The 14,388-nt window shown below is 55.4% G+C and overlaps 1 protein-coding gene across 1 annotated transcript; it reads left to right on the top strand.

Annotated features, from left to right (window-relative positions):
- Positions 1-219: 219 nt before the first annotated feature.
- On the top strand, positions 220-13,506 carry LOC106732517 (zinc finger protein RFP-like). Its single transcript, XM_089770501.1, has 7 exons — positions 220-842; positions 2,578-2,739; positions 5,582-5,812; positions 6,107-6,129; positions 8,324-8,439; positions 11,456-11,515; positions 12,271-13,506. The coding sequence occupies exons 1-7, from the start codon at positions 426-428 to the stop codon at positions 12,780-12,782; spliced, it is 1,521 nt and encodes a 506-aa protein (XP_089626627.1). The 5' UTR covers positions 220-425; the 3' UTR covers positions 12,783-13,506.
- Positions 13,507-14,388: the final 882 nt, after the last annotated feature.

Genomic DNA, 14,388 nt, shown 5'->3' with positions numbered 1-14,388 from the left:
TCGACAAAACTGCTGAGTTCTGTCGACGTTATGTCGACAGAACTCAGTGGTAGTGTAGACGCAGGTATAGTTTTGTCGACAAAAGTCCACTTTTGTCGACAAAACTCTGTAGTCTAGACACACCCCTACAGTGTAGATGCTCTTATTTCAGAATGTATCTCCCAGAATAGTTTATTCCAAAACAAGCGTGCAGTGTAGACGCACCCTGAGTGCCTAAGCCCAAGTTTGGGGCCTGGCAGATGTTTCGGAGGAGTGACTGTCAGTTTGGACTCATCACACTTCATGCAAAGGTGCTGTAGAGTCTGTAAGGGAAGGAGCAGGAGAACACACCCAGAAAGGCAACAGTGACCTGTACAAACTGCAGCCCGCCCATTTCCCAGCAGAAGGAAGTGAGACTAAACTCTCTGGTCTCTGCAGGAGAAGCCATGGCTGCTGCGACTACAGGACAGAAGCTCCAGGATGAAGTGACCTGTCCCATTTGCCTGGAGTATTTCGACGATCCGGTGTCTCTCGACTGTGATCACAGCTTCTGCCGAGCCTGCATCACCCAGTTCTGGAGGGGACTCACTGCAGACGTCTCCTGCCCCCAGTGCAAACGGACCTTTCCCCACAGAAACCTCAGGTCGAACAGGCTGCTGAGGAGTATTGTGGACTTAGCCAGAGAATTCGGGTTGCAGGCAGGGAGCGGACCAGCCCCAGAGAGACTGTGTGAGAAACACCAGGAGCCTCTCAAACTCTTCTGCAGAGAGGATGAAATCCCCATCTGTGTGGTGTGTGACAGATCCAAGGGGCACCAAGGTCACACCGTGATTCCTGCCGAGGAAGCTGCCGCAGAATTCCAGGTAGGGAAATGCCGACTGCGATCCCTGCCCTCGCGGGACTGAGGGGGAGCACTGGGGAGCAGCTCCCGCCCTGGGAATCTAGCTGATAGGATCATGGGTGGTGATAGGGCACCACAGCAGGTCATTGCCTCCCAACTGCCCCTCTTGCCATGGGGTAGCCCTTCCTCAGTTTCCCCAAAAAAGACCCAAAGTGGCATTTTTTGTGGCCAGTAACAGCCCTGCTCTCCCAGCAGGGACTCTCAGGACTTTGAGTCTGGAGTTTGGTCTTATCATCCAGACCAAGATCCAGGGTCTCCTGTGCCTGCTCCAGGGGCCTCCTCCCTCTGGCTTTCCCTGGGCCTCTGTCTTACCTACCCCAGGCCGGGTTGGATCCCAGGGCCCCTCATCCTGCCCTTCATTGTCCCTTCCTGGGGAGGAGAATTGACTGTGTCTCAGGCGGGGCTGACAACCAATGTTTTTTCTAATGTTTTCCATCTGTGTGTGGAATAAATGTTGTTCTGTGCACCAAGGCATGTGCACCATAGGCATGTGCACCATAGAAACACCTGCTGCCAGCTGTGGGCACCTGGGCGCTCTGCTAATCAGCTGGGCAGCACTGGAATCTCTCTTGGGCCCAAGCACCTGGCTTACAGGGACCCTGCTGAGAGCTCCTCCCTTGAAAGGGCAGCCAGCCTGTGCCCAGCCTCGTCCCTACCCGCCTCTCCTGAGCCACAGGGAGAGTCCCAGTCCCAGTCCCAGTCCCAGGCTCAGCCTCATGAACATGACACACAGCAGGTAGATAAGGAAAGAAGCAGGAATGGGGGACGGACACAGAATGTTGTTTGCAAACACTTGCAGCCACCTGTGATGACCTCCAGGCCAGATTATCACCCTGCACTTGCCTGGCTCAGTCCCTCCTCCACACTTGCCACCACCCACCGGCCTCTCTGGAGGTCCCCGATGCTCGTGGTGTCCCTCCTCTCTTCCAGCTCCCTCCCCTGCGATCTCCCCCCACCCCTGCACATGCAGCCTCTGAGTGTGTGACCTCAGCTCCCTACGGTAACAAGGTTCGACGATTTCAAACACCCTGAAAACACTCCCAGGCTGTGTCTACACTGGGCCACTTATTCCAGAAAATCAGCCGCTTTTCTGGAATAAGCTGCGAGCTGTCTACACTGGCCCTTGAATTTCCGGAAAAGCAACGACGCTCTACTGTACAAAATCAGCCGCTATTCCGGAAAAGCTACGCTGCTCCCGCTCGGGCATAAGTCCTTATTCCACAACACTGTTCCGGAAAAGGGCCAGTGTAGACAGCCCAGTAGTCTTTTCCGGAAAAAAGCCCCGATCGCGAAAATGACGATCGGGGCTCTGTTCCGGAAAAGCGCGTCTACATTGGCCACAGATGCTTTTCCGGAAAAAGGGCTTTTCCAGAAAAGCAGCCTGCCAATGTAGACGCTCCTTTTCCGGAAATACTTATAACGAAAACTATTCTGTTTTAAGCATTTCCGGAAATTCATGCCAGTGTAGACACAGCCCCAGTGTCTATTACTGTGACTCTGTGTCTCTGATCCAGTAAATCTGCCGGGCCCTGCAGTCGTGAGTACAGTGTGTGGCTGTGCTAGACCCACTCCCGTCCAATCTTCGCTGGCAGGACATTACAGAAATGGGTTGAACCAAAAATGATCTATTTTTTAATTATTAGCAAACTCACATTTGATTGTTTGCTTAGTCACATGAAATGTTTCTGTGTCTCCAGCAATGGCTCCAGGCCCAGCTGAAGACTCTGAGAGCCGAGAGAGAAAAGCTGCTGGGACTGAAAGTGAGCAGGGAGGAGACCAGCCAGGAGTATCTGGTAGGTGCCCGGTGTTATTACCCTGCCTTTGTAGAGAGCTGGAGGAAGCTGATCCTGAATCAGACAGTAAGGAGTGGCCAGGACAGTCTAGGGACTGGGTTACGGTTTCCCTTGATCAGCTGGGGAATGAGAACCCAGAAACCACAATTAATTGTTTTAGCAGAATCTCTCCTTAGGGTTGGGCCCTAAACCAGCCACTTCCACCCTCTGTGCATTTGTGGACCCCTTTAGAAATGTCAAAGGGAGGTTCTGTGACCCCTTTGAAAATCGATTGTCTGCATGAACAGCTGAATTCTGTCCAGTCTAAGTCTTTTGCTGCCATGGTCTGTGGCCCCCGGGGGCACAAAGACCCTAGGGTGGAAACCACTGCCAGACCCTCTGTAAACTGTTATTCTCATTTACAGTCTGTTAACTACAATTAGTTAATTAAACTCGCTTCACAAGCAACAATTTATATTAACAAACACAGAATTGGGAATTAGGAAATGCCGAGGCTGGGGCCAAAGCCCCAGTGGAACACGTTTGTTCGTCAGTTCCCAGCCTCTCTCAGCCCACAGTTTGCAGGACGTTTAGTTATGTCTGGAGGAGTCTCTTGTGCAATCTCTGTTTGTGCTGTGCTCAGTTCCAGCTTAAATAACTAAATAAAGCTCTGTGTTCCCGGCTGTCATGCAGTGAGTTCTGTCCCTCTGCTCCTTCCTGGCTTAGTCCCTTTGGGTACCTCTACCCTGCACACTTATATCGGAATAAGCTGTTCCAGAAGATATACAGGCAGTCCCCGGGTTACGTACAAGATAGGGACTGTAGGTTTGTTCTTAAGTTGAATCTGTATGTAAGTCGGAACTGGCATCCAGATTCAGCCGCTGCTGAAACTGACCAGCTCTGACTACAGGGAGCCGGAGGCAGAGTTGCTCTGCCCCGGGATTCCTGGAATCAGCCGCTGATCAGTTTCAACAGGCTGAATCTGGACGCCAGTTCTTACATACAGATTCAACTTAAGAACCCCAGGCGTCCCCAAGTCAGCTGCTGCTGAAACTGATCAGCGGCTGATTCCAGGAAGCCCGGGGCAGAGCAACTCTGCCTCGGGCTTCCTGTAGTCAGAGCTGGTCAGTTTCAGCAGCGGCTGAATCAGGATGCCTGGGGCAGAGCAGCTGGGGTGCTGCTGGGTTGGTCCAGTAGCGCCCAGAGTGGTGCTACGGGACCAACCGGCAGCACCCCAGCTGCTGTACCACAGGCGTCCGGAGCAAAGCCGCGGAGCATGCTGGCAGCGGGACAGCCGCGGCGTGTCTGGGCTGTCCGCTGCCCGCGTGCTCCATGGCTTTGCTCCTCATCTCCCTGGTCTGTTGGTCTCCAGCAGACCAGGGAGACGGGGAGCAAAGCCGCGGAACACGCCGGCAGCGGGACAGCCATGGCGTGTCTGGGCTGTCCGCTGCCCGCGTGCTCCGTGGCTTTGCTCCCCGTCTCCCTGGTCTGCTGGAGACCCGCAGACCAGGGAGATGGGGAGCAAAGCCTCTGAGGACGCTGGCAGCGGGACAGCTGCGGCGCGTCTGGGCTGTCCGCTGCCCGCGTGCTCCCCGGCTTTACTCCCCGTCTCCCTGGTCTGTCCCGCTGGCGTCCTCAGAGGCTTTGCTTCCAGTCTCCCTGGTCTGCTGGTCTCCATCAGACCAGGGAGACGGGCAGCAAACCCCGTTCGTAACTGCGGATCCGACGTTAGTCGGATCCGCGTAACTCGGGGACTGCCTGTATCCCAAAATAGCTTATTTCAAAATGGCACGTCCATACTGCAGGGAACCCTCGAAATCAGTCCAAGGCAGGCTCTCCTAATGTGGATGCAGTACGTCGATGTAGAGCTCCAGGAAACACTAAGGAGAAATTACTCAGAACCACCCTGGGGAGGGCTAATTCGAAGTAGCAGCAGTGGAGCGTCCCACACGACCTCTATTTCAAAATAGCAATTTGAGAAGAGGCCTTATTCCTCATCAAATAAAGTTTACAGAAGGAGGAATAAGTCACCTGTTATTTTGAATTTATTTAGAAATAATGGAATTGCTGTGTGGACGCTCGTATTATTTTGGAATAACGGCCGCTAGTCTGTAATAGCGCTGCTGTGTAAACGCACCCTTTCTGCCCTGACAGTATCTCCATTCCTGTCGTTCACCTTGGGTGCCTGCTTTTTCTCTTACTGTTTCATTTGTTTTTTTCGTCCCACTTGTGTCTGTGAGCGTGGCTCTGGGTAGAGCTGGGCTAACGCCAGATTTTTGCTGGCAGGATATTAACAAAAGTGGTCGAACAAAACATTATCTATTTTTAAAATTATTAGGAAATCACAAATTTGATTTTTTGCTTCATCAAATGAAATTTTTTTGGCAGAAATCAAAATGTTTTGTTTCAACTTGGCCATTTCCTTAAAATAATGTTATAAAACACAAGGACAGGTTCAAAAATAAGTCAGACTTTAAACTCTAGAAAAAATTAAGCAAATATTTTGATTCGTCATATATTTCTTTCTGCAGCACAATAACTAGTGACGTTGCCGGTAATTCATGAAATGTGTCTTTGGTGACAAATCTGCATTTTCCCAGGAAAAAATATAATGTGGAAAACGTCACCAAGGGCTAGTGTGGAGTCCTGCTCTCTGCTGCTTTGGATCAGCATTGCTGGGGCAATGAGCCACTCATGATCCAAAACACGTCAGACACAGAAACGTGCTTTATGAGATTTGGGGGCTAAACAGGAAGACGTAAGAAAATTCTCTCTCTACTTTACTGCAGGAGACTGTTCACTGTCTGGTGACTTAGAATTTTCAAAGAGATTCTCCCCCTGCACACTCAGCGCTCCTTGAAGGGCCCCAGGCTCTATCCATGTTCCCCTAGCGGTGGTGATGTTCTTCCTTTGATTCTTCTTTTTCCAGAAATGGACACAAACCGAGTGTCAGAAGATTGTGGCCGAGTTTCAGCAGCTGCGGCAGTTCCTGCAGGAACAAGAGCGACTCCTGCTGGCCCAGCTGCAGAAGCTGGATGAAATGATAGTGAAAACATGGACTTACACTGTCACCAAACTCTCGGAGCAGATTTCCTGTCTCAGCGAGCGGATCGAGGAGCTGGAGGGGAAGTGTCAGAAGCCAGCGAGCGAACTCCTGCAGGTGAGACTGAGTGGAAATTTCCCAGATGCTACCACAGAGACAGGACAGGTGGGCACAGGAGTCAGGTTCCATGTACGCCCTCCTGGCATGCGAATTGCTGTTTTGTGCAGACCCACAGGCACAGAGAGACTAGAGATGGCAAAGCCCCATTTGCTCAGGGATCCATGGCCCTGGGGCCAGGCAAAGCCTAGTTCCCCTCACTCGCCAAATCCCTCCCTTGGAATTCACAGTGTGTGTCAGGTGGGACTGAAACTCTCTCTCTCTCTCTCTCTCTCTCTCTCTCTCTCTCTCCAGGACGTCAGAAGCACCTTGAGCAGGTCGGTGGCTCTCACCCCATCACACCTCACAGCGCGGGGGAAACACTTGGCAGTGAAGTTGTCGCTGCCTCTCCCCAGGGCTCCACAGCAGAACATGCGGGAAGGTCACATTTGGGATTCAAATCTCTGACCCTGAGGCCCTCTCCCCTTTTGAGATGACTCTGCAATTACCCAGGGGAAGGCGCAGACTGGCCTGTGGTACATTCAACCCATGTCACCTCCCTGGGGTCTGGCTGCCCCCGGACTGAGGGGTGGGACATGGGCCTGTCCCTGCTGGGAGCTCTCGCTGGGAGCTGTTTATCCCTGGGGAAACTGAGGCAGAGGAGGGGGGGCTCCCTGAGACAGATTCACCCTGTGCCGGCAGAGCAGGGTGGGGAGGCCACTTGTGACCCGCTGCTCAGTGGCTGCAGGGGCCGGGGCCGGGCTTGGCTCAGGCTGAGGCAGAGTCACATCCCAGTTACAATACCTGGGCCAGGGCACAGAGAGCCAGAGGCCCAGTGTTACACTGCCCACGTCCCTCTGTCCATCCCCCCCGCCTCGTTCCCCAATCTTCGACCCCGCACTCCGCAGCCCTCTCAGGGACAGGCCTGTGCTGTAGGGTGGGGAGGCCCACGTCCCTCTGTCCTTCCTCCCACTGCCTCATCCCTCCCTCAACTACCCCCGCCCCCATCTCTAGCTCTCCCAGGGACAGGCCTTGGGCCTGCAGCTGCCGGGAGGAGGCACAAAAGGCCCCTGTGCTGGAGGGTCTCCTCGCCGTGGGGGGGGGGGGGCTTTCTCCTTCCCTGCAGCCCCTTGGCCCAAACAGGCTGCCAGGAGGGGCTGGGCCCAGCTTCAACAAACGGCCTTTAATTGAGGGGCCTGCGCCTGGGGGGCTGCACTGCCCTGGGGCCCCTGCAGCCTCTGGCTGGGAGAGACGCAGGGGCCCAAGCGAAGGGATTTTGCTGAATTGGGGCCTGAAGGTTGTGACCATTCGTGAGTCGGGAGTTGATGGGAGATGCCCTCAGGCCGGGCCCTGCTCCTTCTCCTCTCCCTCGGCTTGGCTAGTGGGAAGTGCTGAGAACTGGGACCAGGGTCATTGCTCTGTCCACGATTGGAGACTGAACCTGGGTATTTACACCAGGGCTGGGCAAAATCCGGTCCAGGGGCTGGATCCGGCCACCAAGCCACCTGATCCGGCCTGTGGACCCCCCTGCCGGGACCCTCAGGCACACGCAGCTGCCCTGGTTTAAAGCTCAGTCCCTGCGGCTCTGGGCTCTGCAGCGAGGGGGGGGCTTCATGTGATCTCCCCACCCCCAGCCCAATCCTCAGCTCCGATTGACTGGAAACAACCGGCCAATAGGAACTGAGAGATTGGCCTGGGGGCGGGGAGCAGCACAAGCCTCTTCCCCCTCCCGGAGCTGAGCCACATGGAGCACCATTCAGCCCAGGGCAACAGGATCCAGCATCTTTCCCACCCGAGGGCTGTTTGGAGACCTGTGTGGGATGAGCGGGGGAGGGGGAGCTGGTGTCTCAGTCTCGTTCCTAGTGGGCAGATACCTACAGCCCTTTCCCTGAGAACCTCCCGTCCCTCAGCGCCTGGAGGCCCAGGAGTGACTTGGTCGTGGAGACTCAAACCCCACTAACCAGAACTTAAGAACTGAGTCAGTCATGGCAGGATCAGAGCAGTTCCTAACCTGTAGGTCACAGACCCCTGCAGGGTTGCCAGGTGTCTGGTATAGGCCAGGACAGTCCGGTATTTGTGGCCTCTGTCCGGTAAAATGTCCAATATTTTCTGTTTCTCTCGGTCATAAGGCTGCTTGGAACATTTTTCCCTTGCTACATCTGGTAGGGGCATGGAGAGAGGGGACTCTGGGGATTTAAAGGCGCAGTGACGCTTTTTTTTTGTTCAGTTGGTTTTTGTTGTTGTTGTTGTTTTTGCTCCTGCCATGTGAGGGGGAGGTATTTTTTATGAAAGTGTCTGGCAACCCTAAACCCTTGATGGTCCACGAGGGTACTGCAGGGGATCTGTGGAAAGTTCAAAAGCAAGGATTGGGCCCGTTGCGGTGGGCCTGATCCTTCTTTTTGTTTTTCTTTTTTTTCTCCCCCAGGGAGGGGACAGTGGTCCATAAAATTTTCATAGCTTGAAAAGGGGCCCACATGGTTGAAAAGGCTGGAAACCACTGCAGTGTCACCATGGGATGTTTTTTCTCCCTAGGTGTGAGACGGCGCGGGCCCAGCAGCCAGAGGAGATGGCTCCTGAACTGGAGGAGCGAGTCCGTGGTTTCTCCCAGAAAGCGATTGCGCTGTCGGAGATGCTGAGGGAGTTCAAAGGTACCTAGGGGGGATGGAGGAGGGGAAAGTGAGACCCTGGAAGGAATGGTGCTGGTCAATTGGTTCATAATTAGATGATGCTTTCATGTAATTGGGGGGGTGAATGGTCCAGACTTGGGCTCCAAGATATGCAGGTTGATTAATTCAAACCCTTGTTTGTTCAGAAGCAGCCTTTGCAATGACAGTGACTGTGAGAGTGAGAAACGCCAGGGAGAGAAACACGCCCAGTTCCCTTCTCCTGGGGCACAGGCGGGTCATGGTGCATTTCTTCTGTGATAGTAGGATCACCCCTTACAGTATCTGACCTGTTATAACCATCCAGATGATACCCGAACGAGTTCTGTTCCAATCACCTTTGCATTAGGGGCAGTAAGTATCTTATGTGACTTGTGCACTGCTCACACAGGAACTTTGAATTGCTGGAGGGTTTTTGCTGTCCAAGAAATTTTCAAGTTACTCTCTTTTCTGATGTGCATAGGTCAGTTCTCCACAGGGGGTCTCTGGACGTCACTCCCTGGCCTGGGCAGGTCACTTTGGGTGTCTGTCTGCAAGCACCTTGTGCGGGCAACACATCTGTGTCTCGCAGAGCAACTGAGGAACATGGCACTTTAAGGGTACGTCTAGACGACAGGCTTCTGTCAACAGAAGTTTTGCTGACAGATACTGTCGTCAAAGCTTCTGTCGACAAAGCGTCTAGACGACATCCAGTTCTGTCGACAAAGCAAGCCGCTTTGTCGACATGACAGTGTAGACACAAAGGACAGTGTAGATGCAATAGCGCCTTCTGTCGACAGAACTCTGTTATCCTTTGTAGAATGACGTTTATAGCCATCGACAAAACTGCTGAGTTCTGTCCACGTTATGTCGACAGAACTCGGCGGCAGTGTAGACGCAGGTATAGTTTTGTCGACAAAAGTCCACTTTTGTCGAAAAAACCCTGTAGTCTAGGCACACCCTAAGGGCAAGGTCAATGCAGGACAAATTTCCCTTATGGCAAGCACACAGCTTGCCAGGCCCAAGCCAAGCCAATCAGCATCAATCGCAGGGGAGGTGGAGGAATAATTCTTGGTGGGGCCCACTCCAAGATTTTGGAATGTGGCCAAGGGCCACACTTTGCTGTGGCGGGGGTGCAGGGTCTAGGGTGGAGGTTGGGAGCAGAACAGCACATGGGGTAAGGGACTGTAGTTTAGGAGATGGTGTGGGGTATGACAGGGAGTTTGGGGTGGTGACCTGGGTCGGGGGAGGGGGTGTTGTTTTGGGTCGGGGTGGGGTCTGGATGCAGGAGAGGATTCTGGCCTGGGGGAGAAGTGTAGGAGGGGGGTACAGGGTCTGGGAGGGAGCTGTGACCTGGGAGAAGGGGAAAAGGGGGGTGCAGAGTGCAGAGGGTTTGGGTGGTTGACTTTGGTCAGAGGATTGGGGTACAGAGTCAGGGAGAGGGTCTTGGTAAGGATGTAGGAGGGGTAAAGGGTCTGGAAGGGAGCTGTGACCTGGGTACAGAGGGCTTGGAGGGTGACCTAGGGAATTGAGTTGGGTCACAGGAGGGGCTGGGGTGCCAGAGGCAGGCTGTGTCTGGGAGGCACTTACCTAAGTAGCTCCCAGCCAGCAGCCCTGCAGCACCCCCAAGGCAGGCTGGGCTCCCTGCCTCCTGCAGCCCCAGATCACTAAAATTGCAGGCTGCTCCCTCCATGTAGCTCTCAGCTCCAGGAGGGGGAAGAGGCTTGTGCTGCTCCCTGCCCCCAGGCCAATCTCTCAGTTCCTATTGGCCGGTTGTTTCCAGTCAATCGGAGCTGAGGATTGGGCTGGGGGTGGGGAGATCACATGAAGCCCCCCCCTCACTGCAGAGCCCAGAGCCGATGGGACTGAGCTTTAAACCAGGGCAGCTGCGTGTGCCTGAGGGTCCCGGCAGGGTGGGCCACAGGCTGGATCAGGTGGCTTGGTGGCCGGATCCAGCCCCTAGACCGGATTTTGCCCAGCCCTGGTGTAAATACCCAGGTTCAGTCTCCAAACGTGGACAGAGCAATGACCCTGGTCCCAGTTCTCAGCACTTCCCACTAGCCAAGCCGAGGGAGAGGAGAAGGAGCCGGGCCCGGCCTGAGGGCGTCTCCCATCAACTCCCGACTCACGAATGGTCACAACCTTCAGGCCACATTCAGCAAAATCCCTTCGCTTGGGCCCCTGCATCTCTCCCAGCCAGAGGCTGCAGGGGCCCCAGGGCAGTGCAGCCCCCCAGCCGCAGGCCCCTCAATTAAAGGCCGTTTGTTGAAGCTGGGCCCAGCCCCTCCTGGCAGCCTGTTTGGGCCAAAGGGCTGCAGGGAAGGAGAAAGCCCCCCCCCCCCCACGGCGAGGAGACCCTCCAGCACAGGGGCCTTTTGTGCCTCCTCCCGGCAGCTGCAGGCCCAAGGCCTGTCCCTGGGAGAGCTAGAGATGGGGGCGGGGGTAGTTGAGGGAGGGATGAGGCAGTGGGAGGAAGGACAGAGGGACGTGGGCCTCCCCACCCTACAGCACAGGCCTGTCCCTGAGACGGCTGCGGAGTGAGGGGTCGAAGGTTGGGGAACGAGGCGGGGGGGATGGACAGAGGGACGTGGGCAGTGTAACACTGGGCCTCTGGCTCTCTGTGCCCTGGCCCAGGCATTGTAACTGGGATGTGACTCTGCCTGAGCCTGAGCCAAGCCCGGCCCCGGCCCCTGCAGCCACTGAGCAGCGGGTCACAAGTGGCCTCCCCGCCCTGCTCTGCCAACACAGGGTGAATCTGTCTCATGGAGCCCCCCTCCCCTGCCTCAGTTTCCCCAGGGATAAACAGCTCCCAGCGAGAGCCAGGATCTCACACTCTCCGAACATCCCGTTAGCACCAAGGGACCCAAGTGCCGAAATCAGCTTTGATTCCAAAGGCTCTTCAGGTCCTGGGCATAGGCACCAACAAAAGGCCGGACGTGAACAAGGCCTGAGTGTGTCTGTCACATGACAACCCGGCTCTGGGCTCCCCGTGCAAACCTGAATCTCCCCTCTCCTCCCCCAGACACTCTGCCGGCCGCACTGGAGTCTCAAAGTGGGGAACCCCGAGGAGCATACAGACCAGGTGAGCTGCCTCGGGCCCCTTGCCCCCCTCAGAGCCCCACAAACTGCCCCTCCCAGAGCCTCCTCCACCCTGGGGGCCACCTCCTGCCCCCAGACTCCTCTTCCTGAGCCGCCCCATAGCCCACAGCCCCAGCCCAGAGCCCAACCCCCTCCCCAGAGCCCCTTATCCCCCAGGCTCCCCCGGAGACCTCAGCCCCTCCAGCACCTCAACTCCCTGCCTCAGCTTGTACCCCCCGTCCAGTATCCAAAACCCTCGGCCTCACCCCTCCCTGTGTCCTCTCAGCCTTGGTCTCACCTTGTTCTCTGGCGTGGGGTGTCTAAGGGTATGTCTACACTACCCTCCTAATTCGAACTAGGAGGGTAATGTAGGCATACCACACTTGAAAATGAAGCCTGGGATTTGAATTTCCCGGCTTCATTTGCATAAACTGGGCGCCGCCATTTTTAAATCCCGGCTAGTTCGAACCCCGTGCCGCGCGGCTACACGTGGCATGGAGTAGCTAGTTTGGATTAGGCTTCTAATCCGAACTAGCTGTACCCCTCTGATCCCTTCTCTCTGCCACGGCCCCTCCCTGCCGGGGAGTGAGCTGCTCCTTGGGCTGGGCCGAGACCTCAGGGCTGCTCCCCACTCAGAGCCGGGTGCCCCTAGAGGCAGGAGAGTCCCTGAGTCCCTGCCCAGCTGGGGCAGATTCTGTCCCTGACGCCATCGACCCCCCAGGGCCGAGCTCTGCCCCTCACGCTCTGATTCTCCCCCAGCCAATGTGACTCTGGATCCAGCCACGGCGCATCCCCAGTTTGTCCTGTCGGAGGATGGGAAATATGTGAGATGGACACACACATGGCAGCCATGGCCCGACACCCCGGAGAGATTTGACTGTTGGCCCTGTGTGCTCGGCCGTGAGGGCTTCACTTCAGGGAGACATTACTGGGAGGTGGAGGTGTGGGGTAGGCGATGGGCTGTGGGAGTGGCCAGAGAGTCTGTGAGCAGGAAGGGAGGGATCAGCCTGAGACCCAAGGGCGGGATCTGGGCTGTGCAGTGTTGGTGGGATCAGTTCCGGGCTCTCATTGACCCTGAGACCCCCCTGCCCCAGAGCCCCCCCAACAGGATCCGGGTTTGTCTGGACTGTGACTGGGGGCAGGTGACATTTATCGATGCTGGAACCGAGGCCCCGATCTTCACTTTCCCGCCGGGCTCCCTCCCTGGGGAGAGAATCCGACCCTGGATCTGGGTGGGGGACACAGACACCAAGCTCCGACTGTCTCCCTGACACCAGCCCCTCTAGCCTCACACACCCCAGTCTCTGTGACCCTGAAGGACTCCCCTGTACCCAGCCCTTGGCTCCTCCTCTGTGTGATCCCTGGAAGCACCAACCCTTCCCTCCCTGCAGCTCCACTTAAGGGAGGTGGAAGAAACGTACTGCTGCCCCAGGGAGCAGACAGGCCCTGAAGGGCGGAGCTGGGGGCTGGGCAGGGACAGAACTAACAGCCGGGCTGGGCACAGGCAAAGTTCAGATCCGGTCACAGAAATCGACCAACCCAACGGCTCTGCCCCTCACTAGCCCCCGGCTGCCTTGAAGACTCTGGGGGCCAGCTGGGAAAACCCCTGGCATTACACTGTGAGCCCCCAAGCCAGCAGGCCCGGCAGGGAGCTGCCCGAGCTAGTCTATGGGAGACGCTCACCAGGGAACATCAGAGCAGCCAGACTGGGTCAGACCAAAGGCCCATCCAGCCCAGTGTCCTGTCGGCCCACAGTGGCCAGTGCCAGGTGCCCCAGAGGGAGGGAACAGAACAGGGAACATCCAGTGACCCCTCCCCTGTCGCCCATTCCCAGCCCCCAACACACAGAGGCCAGGGACCCCTCCCTGCCCAGCCGCTGTGTAACGTGTGTGTGGGGAACTGTGTGTGAATCATTCGCTTTAATAAAATGTTTCCATCTGCCCCTGTGCGGTTGCTCTCTGGTCTGTTCCCCCGTCTAGGAAATGGATTGTTGCCACAAAGGGGGGAGGGGAGGGGCTTTGCTGTCTCTAGTGGGGAGTTTTTGTAGGGGGAGGGGTGTTTGCCGTTCGGACTATTCTACTGAACAGAAGCAGGACTCAGACTCTCTGTGAACTCGCGACTGGACTCAGGTACCCGGGACCCTGCGCTGCTGCATATGTGTCAGTGCAGACACACTTGGGGCGCAGCAGAGCGGGGGCTTTTTAAGAACATAAGAACATAAGAGCGGCCATATGGAGTCAGACCAAAGGTCCCTCTATCCCAGCATCCTGTCTGCCCACAGTGGCCAATGCCAGGTGCCCCAGAGGCAGTGAACAGAACAGGGAATTCTCACGTGATCCCTCCCCTGTCACCCATTTCCAGCCCCTGGGAAACAGAGTCTACGGTCACCATCCCTACCCATCCTGGCTAAGAAGAGTTGAAGGACCAAACCTCCATGAATTTATCCAGCTCTTTCTGGACCCTGTTAGGGTGCATCTCTGTGGCAGCGCTTAACTGAAAATAAGCTACAGAAAGTGAGCCATGTCAATTGTGTATCTTATTTCGAAATTGGGAGCAACTACACAGCATTTATTTCGAATTAGAGTTCTTGTCCTCCGACTTCCCTTATTCCTCATATAATGAGGGATACAGGAGTCAGAGTAAGAAGTCCTTCAGCTTCGCAGTATTTTTACACTTTTGAAATAACTACCTGGTATGGAGACGTGGACTAAGTTATTTTGGAATAAAGTTTCTGTGTAGACACAGGTTGACTGTGCACTGTGTCAAGAAAAACTTCCTTTTGTTTGTCTTAAACCTGTGACCTATTAATTTAATCTGGTGACTCTTTGTTCTCAGGGTATGGGAAAAAGTAAATAACTTTTCCTGATTCACTTTTTC

Source organism: Pelodiscus sinensis, chromosome 19 (genome assembly GCF_052426305.1).
Source record: "Pelodiscus sinensis isolate ZL-2025 chromosome 19, ASM5242630v1, whole genome shotgun sequence".
In the NCBI taxonomy this organism is placed as follows: domain Eukaryota; kingdom Metazoa; phylum Chordata; order Testudines; family Trionychidae; genus Pelodiscus; species Pelodiscus sinensis.
Note: the sequence above shows the minus strand (reverse complement) of the source record. Positions and strands in the feature narration are given on the sequence as shown.

What these genes read in the sequence shown, in the direction of transcription:
- LOC106732517 (XM_089770501.1), top strand. Translation starts at nt 426, where the DNA reads ATGGCTGCTGCGACTACAGGACAGAAGCTCCAGGATGAAGTGACCTGT. An exon ending in AAGCTGCCGCAGAATTCCAG is followed by an intron (nt 843 to 2,577) that starts GTAGGGAAATGC and finishes CTGTGTCTCCAG; the next exon opens with CAATGGCTCCAGGCCCAGCT. An exon ending in AGCTGATCCTGAATCAGACA is followed by an intron (nt 2,740 to 5,581) that starts GTAAGGAGTGGC and finishes TTCTTTTTCCAG; the next exon opens with AAATGGACACAAACCGAGTG.